This window comes from Gopherus flavomarginatus, chromosome 5 (assembly GCF_025201925.1).
Source record: "Gopherus flavomarginatus isolate rGopFla2 chromosome 5, rGopFla2.mat.asm, whole genome shotgun sequence".
Taxonomy (NCBI): Eukaryota; Metazoa; Chordata; order Testudines; family Testudinidae; genus Gopherus; species Gopherus flavomarginatus.
In genome coordinates this window covers 73,301,342-73,312,269 of record NC_066621.1, presented here as the reverse complement: position 1 = coordinate 73,312,269, position 10,928 = coordinate 73,301,342, and the positions used below count along the sequence as shown (strand labels likewise).

The window sequence follows — 10,928 nt, the reverse complement described above, 5'->3', positions numbered from 1 at the left end:
CTGTTCCTGGGTAGCAGTACTGGCCGCTAGTGGAGCTGCTGCTCTCTCCCCCAAGCCTGTCAAAACAAGCTCTTCAAGTTTGGGGCTCTGCTCAAAAGAAACTGAAAGCGGGATTCCCTTGCCTGCCTCTCCGAGCTCTGCACCGGGCACGCAGCGGGGCCAGCACAGATGGATTTAATACTAGTCCTTTGGGCTTGCGTGGCCTCTGCCAGAGCAGGTAAGAGAGGGTGACCCAGCCGCCGGAGGGGCAGAGCTGCAAAGTGCATCTTTGCAAAGGAGCAGCTCGCGTCGGGGCGGATGATTGTAAGGGCTGAGCTGTCTCCCCGTGCCAAAGCGATCGGCACCTGCATCTTGGCCAGTGGGTGCGGTGGGAGATGCGACCCGCTCTCCTGTGCCTTCGCTGCGCTGCTCATTATTTAATAGCATCGCATATTATCTGTATTATCACTGTCATCCTCCAGTCGTGAGCTAGCTAATGCTCTGGGATGCATGTGTGTGACTAGCGATGTCCGGGAGTGGATGGGTTTTCATGCAATCGTATCGGGAAAATCAGCCACATGGATGCAATTAGCTGCATCTGGGAAGGGAGAGTGGAACACTTCTCTGTGCCACGTACCTTGCTGTACCAGGGCCACCAGGCAACACCCGAGCCCACGGCTCAGCTCCTCAATGCCCTGGGAAAGATTGGATTGCATGCTGCGGCGACTTGTGTAGAGAACTCGGAAACTTTTCTTTGCTTTGGAAATAGCTCGTTTCGGGCCATGACAGTCCAGCTCCAACTCCACCCAGCCTGGTTGGAAAGTAGGCTTATTTCCATGCCGGCTGCATGTTTAAAGTGGCAGCAGGCTGTACTATTATCATTAGTTGCCGCTGATAGAAACGTGCCTCCGAGGCCGTGCCTGAAATAAACATGTGGACGCAGTGATTTGTGTGTTCAGATTTTCCCCACTTAAAACCGTTTCCATGTGTTTGAGATTAGTGAGATCCGCTCGGACAGGGCATGCACCTGCTGAGGATTTGCCCCTGCTATAGGCTGCTGAAAGCAGCCGACTCTTTTCTCCCAGGGAAAAATCATTTTGCTTAGATTTCACTTTGGGGTTAGACTGAGTTTTTTTTCTGTGGGGTCCGCCACTGGGGGATTTCAGCGTCGCTTATTATTTGTTTTACACATGGGTGGTTCCCCTGGCTTTACAGTGGAAATAGCACTTCGGCGAATATTAAGGTTGGTTTAGGAACGGCTGGCAATCTTGAAATCAGAGGTGAAATTGGCATATTAAAACTGTCCTCATAAAACGCACAGTCAATCGCATAAAAATATCAAGCTACCCAGGTCTTTGTGCAGTTGCAGCTGGCCAGTAGATCAACCCCCTTATTTGTGTGGGCTTCTCACCCAGGAAAGAATCCTCACTTATTGACTTTTTAATATTCTTTATGGGGATCGTTCTTATTTCGCCAGTCTCCTCTAGGTTAGCCCTTGCTTCCTCTGTTCGCTGTAGCACTATTTAGGAACCTTTCTCTCAGGAAAGGCTTATGTGAGACAAGATTTAATAATGAAAAGTTTCAGGAGTCTGCCTCTCTCGCTCCCTGCTATTTGTTCACAGAGGGGAAGGATTTGAAGTAGGGACAGGTGAAGGCTTAGGAAAGCACACTTTTGAAAAGGAAAAATATCAGGTCTCTCAGCGTTTCTCTTTGACTCAGGCAGACCACAACTGCAGGCAGAGTTTTGTGGTGTAGTCTCTCCTTTAATAATGTTGGGAGCATCCTTTACAATGTTGGCATTAAACAGTAATTCACCAGAGTATTCTAAGATGCAGATCCATACAAGGGACTGACTAAAAAGCTTCCTTATAAATGTGAGCTTTCTTGGACAGTCTTTCTCTTGTATGAATATAAAAATACATTTTTATTCTGACAAGTGCAGGCTGTTTTTGAGAAGGACTTTACATAACGTTTTCTGATCATTTTGAAAGCAGGCATAACAGATCACACATGAGCTTATATGTTGATATGTTTCATCAGCAAGTGTTGCTATATTGACTGCAGTGGGGGCCATTTTAATTAAAATGTGTGTTTTTAGTTGGAACAATGTGCCTTTGTAATATAGCCTCCATAGGTATTTAGGAATGGTTAAAGACCAGGCAAATCCATAGGAACAGTCAGGTTGAGAGTTCCAAATCCCTAATTTAAATAATGAATAGAAATAATATAATAGAAGCATGACTTTCTTGTGGAGTCTTTTGTTCCCTTTATTCTTGTGTAATGTACTATTCTAAATAGGTTCTGATTTAGAGTATGTTAGGGGATGTTTTCTTGAAAATGTGCAAAGGATATTTTCAAGGAAACTACCTAGTAAAATTACTATATATTTTCCAAGGAAATCAATGTGTAAAATGGCAACTAACATCAGAAAGTATTACAGTATCACCCCATTATCTAAGATCACTAGAATTTGAAAGGTGTGACATAACAATGTCTAGGGAGAAAATATCTCTTGTTTTCACAGCTAATATAACACCAGTATTGCATGTTGACACTCCAAAAGGTAGTCAAGACTAATCTGAGATTAATTTATTTGGAATTGTGAAGCCATTTGGAAAGTTCTATGTGCAACAATTGCTATCCTGCTGTTAACAGTCAAAGCTAAAATACATGTTATAGAGTTCACTTCCTGCTCCCACTCAACTAGCAAATATTTGTATGAGACTGACTAAATTGTGTCATGTCACTTTCTACTTAAAGTTCCCCCCCAGTGCAACCTAGGTGTGTACATATGTAAAGTATAAAGGAATGTATAATCTCTGTTTTGTGTTTGTACAGTGCCTAGCATAATGGGGGTCCTGAACCATGATTAAGGCTCCTAGGGGGTTCTAAAATTAATAATTTATATCACATAATTTATGCTTTCTGTGTACCAATCCATTTAATTGCAGAGAGTTTCCCATGATTCCTGGACTCAAGTTTCCAAAGTGGTGATAAAGGAGCAAGTAGACAATTCAATTTGTCAGAGCTGTTAGATTGATTTAATTTTTTTCAGGGATTTCTTGGTGACACCATTCATATTATTGAGTTATAGGCTATATAACAGTTATAGGCTGTTGATCCTGTAACATACTATATATACTACCTTCACCTGTTCATTAATAAGGGCCGAGTTTTTTTTTTCTGTCCTAATCCAGACAAAACTCTCACTAAATGACTTAAGGATTTGGCCTACTGACTTCAGTAGGACTTGAGGGCAGTGAGTACCATGTAGGATCCTATCCATAGTTTGCACAACTTTAAAAGAAATAATATAAGGGCTAATAGTTCTCATTTAAAGGAGGAAATGAGATTTTCCAATTTTTTGTTCTATTTAAAAGACAAAATATAAAATGCTGGATGCTAATAGAGATACATGTGATTTTCTTTGTATGAGTCTTTTACTTAAGGTCTCTGAAAAAGAGAGCGGGAGACTCTGGGGGAACAGAGACCTGCTTATAAAATAGAAGCTATTTGTTGTTTAATTATTAAATAACCAGGGTTTTGAGCATCTGTGTGCAGTCTGAAGAGCCAGCTTAACAAAATGACTAGGTATTTAAAACAATGTATGGGCTTGCTAAAGAACTGCTATGATACTGTAATAGTTTCTTTGTTGGAAAGCTTACGATAGTTGGAAGGAGGCACAGTATAGCTGGTGGGCCAGACTCTCAGCTTTTGTGAATTGAAGTTAATGGAGCCACATTGATCTATACCAGCTGAAGCCTGCTGCTGAGTTTGGAATCAGTAGCTTTAAAAAAAAATAGTGAGGCTATTATGCTTAATGTGGTTATCTATTTTTGCTGTGTTATGGCCCAGTTCTGCTCCCATTGAAGTCAGTGGTAAAACTTCCATTGACTTTAATGGCTTCAAAATTGGAGCTTATTGGGCATGGCTTAGTGGTCCATTGTTCCAGTTTAAGACATTTTTGGACTGATCCAGCATCCAATGATAGCACTATAACGTCTCTCATTGACTTGAATCGTCTTTGGATTGGGCCCTTAGTATTTGGAACCACATATTCCAATCTTCACTGGGTCAGCTCAGCCCTTCATTCTTCCTAAGTAGATCATTTTAGTATCAGAGAGTTTATGTGGAGTTTTCTTTTGGACGAGACCTTAAAGAAACAAAGTCAAATCTGTTTTGTGTGGACTGTAAAGCTCCTCAGATGGTTTTTTGCGTTGATATTCTTAGCCAAAAATTGTCCTCCCCTGACTGTTGGTTTTTTTTTTGTTTTTTTTTTGTTTTTTTTGTAAGCTGCTGACCTCTACCTAGAGATGGATTCATTTCAGCTGTATGCTGTGAGGCAGTGTAGGATGCTTTGAGATGAAATGTCCTATGTAATACAAGCTTTAGTATTACCATTTATTCTCCTTATCGCTCTCCATTTTGGCCAAAGAGAGGTAGTTTCAAAACAAAACAAAACAAACAAACCCAACAGTTTCTAGTAGTGGGTTTAGCCAGACAGAGGTAAACTTGTTCAGGATGATTTGCAGTTAGAAGAGTTGGTACAGTGTTAGGAGTGTTAGCTATCACATGATGTGGTAGTGCTGGTCTGAGGGAGATGTCAAAGTCTCTTTGCAATTCAGATATTATAGTTTCTGAGCATCTGGCCTGGATTAAGCCAAAGAGAACCTTAAAGTCCAGTGTTGTTACAGAATTTCTAGGAAGTTTGTATCTCCTGGTTTATATTGTAAGATCAGTTTACTCAGGTTCATTCCAGTTGTCTTAATTTTCTACAGAACTGTTTAGTCTTCTATTAATATGAAAGCATTAGGGTAGCACATACTAAATAAACTTAATTTGGCAAGCCAGAAGTGTTTTTATGAAGTCATATCTTCCTGTCAATGGGCCCAATCCTTCAAGATGCCCAGTACTCTCTCAATTGCCATTGTTGAAGTGAGGTTAAAAGAGATCACTTTCAAGTTTCCTTTTCAAGAGCTTTTATTACTCTCCATGCATTTTGTGAAATGCTGTCTTCTAAATTTAGGACAAGATATCATCCCAAGGTATTTAAATATTTGAGTAAAGGAAAAGGAGAAAAAAGTGTTTTGTGGCATAACTGTAAGTAGAATTTCTGATTTATTCTTGTTCATTATATACCCTGACAGTTTTTCAGACAGTCTTTTAGAAACTCAAAACAGGATACTTGCTGCCTAACAGCTCAAAGTCCTGAAAGAGAAAAAAAATGAATTGAAACATAAAACTGGAGATCACTTAATGGAAAGCCAGCTGACTGTACACTATAGGTGAAATCTTGGCCCCCTTGAAGTCAATGACATTGACTTCAGTGGAGTTAGGATTTTATTCTAGGAGTCTACTCCTTCTCCTAGAATGAAGTTAGTAGCAATACTTGTTAGGAGCAGGACTGGTTTCTACAATAGGTTCTTGCTGTATATGCCAGGCATGGATCTCGTATTACCTCAGCTACCATGCTGATGGATGGACCCTTGTAAGAACAAACCATGCTGGTTTCCTGCCATATCTCTTGTTCCTTGCTGGATAAAGGTTGCATATTTAACCACGTAAAGTGTTCTGCAAACAAGCAGCTGCCCCTGAGCCTCTGAGCCTAAATTAGTGCAGCAGTTTTGTTACCACTTGGGCATGAATACCCACTGTCACATGATTTCCATACCATCACTACAGATATCACCCATTTCCATCAGGATGCTAAAGAATACCCTATTATCAGCAATTCATGGGGGGCATGTTGTCCAGTTTGGAATATATACTACATCTAACTTACAGTGAATGGTGGAAGTAAGTAACCTAATCTATTAAAGAGTAGCTGCAGCTCAACATGGAATGCTAGCATGCTTCTTCAGTTGATCATGAAAGGAGTATTCAGACTTCAGTAAGTTCTTGGTAGTAGTATAGCTCAGTGAATATGAGCATTGCTGGTCTGAGTGATTACTCATTTCCTCTGCCTGCTGTTTTCTTTCTGTCTTCATTTTGTTGCTTTTTATTATAATTGGATAAGTTTTGTTTAATTGTGATGGTTCTTCTGCCATGTCATACTGATGTGTTAAATGTAGTGTTTCTATTGTGTTCTAAAATCTGTGAAGATAAAAGGTGCTAGCTTAAAGGTAGTCAGTGGAGAAGAACATCTTTTCTTTACATCTGGGGAGGTTACTGTCTCTTAAGTGATTACTGTACATAGTATCTGCACATACCTCATACTGTACTAGAAGTTCTTTGTTGTTGTTGTAATGCTTTGATTTAAAATAAAAATTGATCAAACTTTCATATTTTTTAAACAGTTGCCGGATTTGGAACGGATCCCAATTTACAAATTGATATTATCACAGAACTGGATCTTGTGAATACAACTATTGGAGTTACGCAAGTGTCAGGACTACATGCTAGCAAAGCATTTTTATTCCAAGGTAAATCAAACATCTTCATTTACCTAAGATGGCCTCTGTCTCCATGATTACTAAGAGATTGGATGTAAAATGTATTCCCTGTACACAGTGCTTGCGTTTTACTACAGGTTCCATTGTTCCTAAGATACTGTTATTCTACTGATAGATGTTAAGGGTGTTTTTACAGGGATGACATCAGGTCATTTAGGCCCAAAATTTCAATGAAAACATCTTTTGGGTGTGTTTAAACATTCCTCTGTTTAATTTCCAGTCGAATACTCCCCCTGAGTTTCCTTGCATGGGCCCAGTTGCATGCATAGATAAGAGGACAGTATTAAAGCCCTTTGTAGTGTATTGATGCACACTGATAGTAATACACCAGTCTCTGTCAACTTCAATGGAATTGCATGCATCAGAAAGGCAAGCAATATTTATCTTCACTCTCTGAGCAGAGTGACAAGCACAAAGTAAATGAATTCATGGTACAAATAAGACTGATTTCTAAAGAAATTTAGGTTTCAGTGTTGTAAGGTGGAACTGGTAAGAGATTTAAAAGTGGGATTTTTAAGTGACCAGTGGATGAAGTCCTGGCTTCCGTGAAGTCAATGTTGCATTTTGCCATTGATATTAGTGGGGCTAGGATTTCAGCCATTGTCGCTTAAAGCCCTAAACAGCAGAAGAAATGAGTTGCTAAAATATGTTTACATGAGCAAGTAATATGAACAGAGAGATTGTTTCACCTAGCTTAGTATAACTTTTCTATAACTTGCTTAATACTTAAATGAAAGACTGTCTTCGATGGCTCTGGTCTTTTCGCTTTGGTAACAATGTAGAGCAGGAGTCGGCAACCTTTCAGAAGTGGTGTGCCAAGTCTTCATTTATTCATTCTAATTTAAGGTTTCGTGTGCCGGTAATACATGTTTTTTAGAAGGTCTCTCTACAAGTCTATGTATTATATAACTAAACTAGTGTTGTATTGTAAAATAAACAAGGTTTTCAAAATGTTTAAGAAGCTTCATTTAAAATGTAGATCATATGCCGCCGGCCCGCTGCTGGTCTGGGGTTCTGTTCATCTAGGCCGGAAGTGGGCTGAGTGGGGCCTGCGGCTGGGATGGGTCTGGCAGCCGGGACCCAGACTGGCAGTGGGCTGTGCGGGGCTAGCCACTCAGCCCACTGCCGCTCAGGGGTTCCATCTGCCGGCTCCTGCCAGCTGGGATCCCAGCTGCTAGACCCGCTCAGCCCGCTGCCAGTCTGGGGTCCCGGCCCTGCCCACATACAATGGGTACCTACCTTCTCCCTGGTTCTGGCCCATTCTCTTCCTCTTTCTGCAGTGAGCTGAGGGTGGGAATGGATCGAGCACAGGGCTGGGGGTGAAAGGTCTGGCCAGGAGCTAGAATGAGGGAGGGGGCTCAGGGTTGGAGTGTGGGGGCTTTTAGCTGGGAAGCTCCCATTTGGTGTGAGGGGTACAGGTGGGAATGTGAGTGGGGGTGCAGTAGCTCCCATTTAGTGCTCAGGGTGGGGATGTGCAGGGTGCATGGGATGTGTGTGGGGTGGGGCTGGAGATGTGGGAGGTGCAAGAGTCAGGTCAGAGGGCTAGGCACATGTGAGAAGGGTGCAGGTGTCAGGGTAGGGGGGCTGAGTATGTGTGGGGGTGCCAGAGTCAGGGCTGGGGTCATGCAAGGGGATGAAGGAGTCAACAGAGAGCTAGGTGGTACAGGGCTCAGAGCCGAGGGCTGGGTGACTGCCCCTCCAGAACCCCCAACCCCCCTCACTCCTTGTCCCCACTACCCCCTCCTAGGATCCCACCCCCTATCTAAGCCTCCCTGCCCCTTGTCCCCTGACTGCCCGCCTAGGACCCTACCTGTCCCCTGATTGCCCCAACCCTTATCCACACCTCCGCACCCAGACAGAACCCCTTGGACTCCCATGCCTATCTAACCGCTCCCCGCCCCCTGACAGGACCCCCAGAACTCTGGACCCGTACAACCCCCCCCACCTGCCCCAACCCCTCTCCACACCCTTACCTCCTGATAGCCCCCCTGAACTCCCGACCCCCCCCCCAACTCCTTGTCCCTTGACCATCCCCTCCAGAGATCCCTCCTCCCCAGGACCCTCCTTTCTCCCTGTCCCCTGACTGCCCTGACCCCCCATCCACCCCCTAACAGACCCCAGGATTCCCATGCCCATTCCAACCCCCCCTGCTCCCTGACTGCCCCCTCCAGAGACCCCTGCCCCTAACCACGCCCCCGGGATCCCACCCTGCTCCCTGTCTGCTGACTGCCCACACTCCTTATCAAACCCCACCCCCTCCTCCGGACCCGGACCCCTTACCCGCTGGGTTCCCGCTGATCCGGAGCCGCGCGCATAGCCCTCTGAGGGGCGGAGCGGGGCTCCAGATGACCGGGGAGCGTTTTTTTCCCCCCACGGAGCCAAACGTAGCCCCGCGGGAGCTCGCAGCCCCGACCCCCAGATCGCTGCGCGCCGCGGCAGGGCTCCAGGGGAGGGCCCGGCGGCTTGCTGCGCTCGGCCCGGCGCTCCAGCTGTGGAGCGCGGACCCTGCAGCTTGCCGCGTTGGCAAGATTTTTAATGGCACACTGGGCTCCCGGCAGGCCCCAGCATGCCATTAGAAATTGGCTCGCGTGTCATAGGTTGCCGACCCCTGATGTAGCGGGACAAAGGGCCTGATTCTGATCTCACTTACACCGGTTTTATTCCATGAACTTCAGTAGTTATGCATAATTTATGTTCGTGCAGGTGATACAAGAATCAGATCTATAACTTAGGCCTTGGCTACACTCACACTTTACAGTGCTGCAACTGGAGTGTGAAAAAACACCCCCCATAGCGCTGCAAGATACAGCGCTGTAAAGCGTCAGTGTAATCAGGGAAGCAGTGCTCGGAGCGCGGCTCCCAGCGTTGCACGCTACACCCGTAAGGGATGTGGTTTACATGCAGCGCTGGGAGACCTCTCTCCCAGCGCTGCCGCTCTGACTACACTCACACTTCAAAGCGCCGCCGGGGCAGCGCTTTGAAATTCCAAATGTAGCCATACCCTTAGCCTATTCTTTACCCAGCTGGTAAATATGTACAATATGAAGAGAGAGAACAGGTGTTATAGCGGAGAGATTGTTGAAGACCATATTTGAGAAATTATGCAAGGTTCACCTTCTTTTCAGGACTCAGAGTCAAATGGTTTCTGCTAATTCCTAGATGCCAGAACTATTATCAGCAACATCTAGAGTATAGACATCAAGTTAAACATCTGAAATGTTTTGCTTTGGATACTCTTCCTAAAAAGTCAATTTTTTCATTTTGTGCTGAGCACTGCTTAAGTAGTTGAGGCAAACAGTGTTAAAAGTGCAGTCATTTCTCAGCAGACTGCAATGTCCTAATTGGCTTAAACTATTTTAAAATTTCTCATGGTGTTTTTCTGGAGTTAATTGAGAACACATTGACAAACTGTCACCATAGCTTTTCACAGTCTAATAGTGCCTAATGGCAAAACTAAAAAGATCTGCATGTGCAGCCCAGGGCTTGTTGTAACAGTTGATATTAAAAGTAAATTTTAAGGGATAATGATTGTGACCTAATATTGCTTTAGCTCCTTTTGTCCTGGAAGATCCCCAAAACACTTTATGAACTTTACAAACTAACATAAAAACTAAACATGCTGTGAAGTTCATCCACCACTGAAATGCAGCCACCTCTGGAGTCAAATGTTCCTAGAAACTCTGAACAAAAGTTCAGAACAGCAAGTGAAGAATAAAATTCAGGGTCTTAAATTTATTATATAAAGTACTTTATAACTGAGATTCTCCTCAAGAACAAAATTCTGCCCTTGGGTGCCTTGTAGATAACCCTCAGTGCTTGAGCAATTGCCTCTTGCATTCCCCCCTACCCCCTGCTCAGAAGGTTGGCCAGGGTACAATTGCTCTAGGTGTATAGTTTGTCAGGATTGGGTCTGGGACAAGACTCTTGATCCAAGGGTCCTTGGTTTTGTTACTCGTTCCTGGAGAAGGTCTGAAGGAGACCCTTTCCAGCTGCCTTTAGGCTAGGATGCAAATTCTAGATTATTCCTACCTAGTTTTTTTGAGCTTTTCCCTTATTATTTATTGAAAGCCAACAGTGTGGTTGGGGCTTTATAAGATGCAGAAGTCAAATAAATGTTCTCTTTCATTGAGTAAAGTAGCTGACCTTAGGACATTGGTTTTCAACCTGTTTTAATTTGTGGACCCCTAAACATTTTTGAATGGAGGTGTGGACCTCTTTGGAAATCTTAGACCTACTCTGTGGATCCCCAGGGGGTCCACAGACCACAGGTTGAAAATCACCACCTTAGTACTATGATTTGATCTTGTGCCAGATTGTTTGGTTCAGGATAACTCTGCTTGTGTCTGCTTGATTCTTTCATTTAACATAAATGTTTTTGTATTGGTTTTACTATATGGCACTCATATTTATTATTAGCTGGGTTCCTACTGTATTAAATAAATAATAATAATACTTTTCCCAGTTGAAACTTCAGGGAGAATTTGGGAAGGCAGAACA

The 10,928-nt window shown here is 43.6% G+C and overlaps 1 protein-coding gene across 7 annotated transcripts in view; it reads left to right on the top strand.

Moving 5' to 3' along the window:
• The first annotated feature begins 35 nt into the window (after positions 1 to 35).
• Positions 36 to 10,928, top strand: part of NELL1 (neural EGFL like 1) — a 452,170-nt gene continuing 441,277 nt past the window's right edge. For 3 of the 7 annotated variants that reach the window (XM_050955304.1, XM_050955302.1, XM_050955297.1), the window contains exons 1-2: positions 38 to 217; positions 6,276 to 6,401. In XM_050955304.1, coding sequence (XP_050811261.1) covers positions 169 to 217; positions 6,276 to 6,401 — 175 coding nt within the window. In that variant the 5' untranslated portion in view covers positions 38 to 168. Of the gene's footprint in view, positions 218 to 6,275; positions 6,402 to 10,928 lie in introns of all 7 variants that reach the window. The other 4 variants (XM_050955301.1, XM_050955299.1, XM_050955303.1 and 1 more) reach the window with 2 other exon arrangements.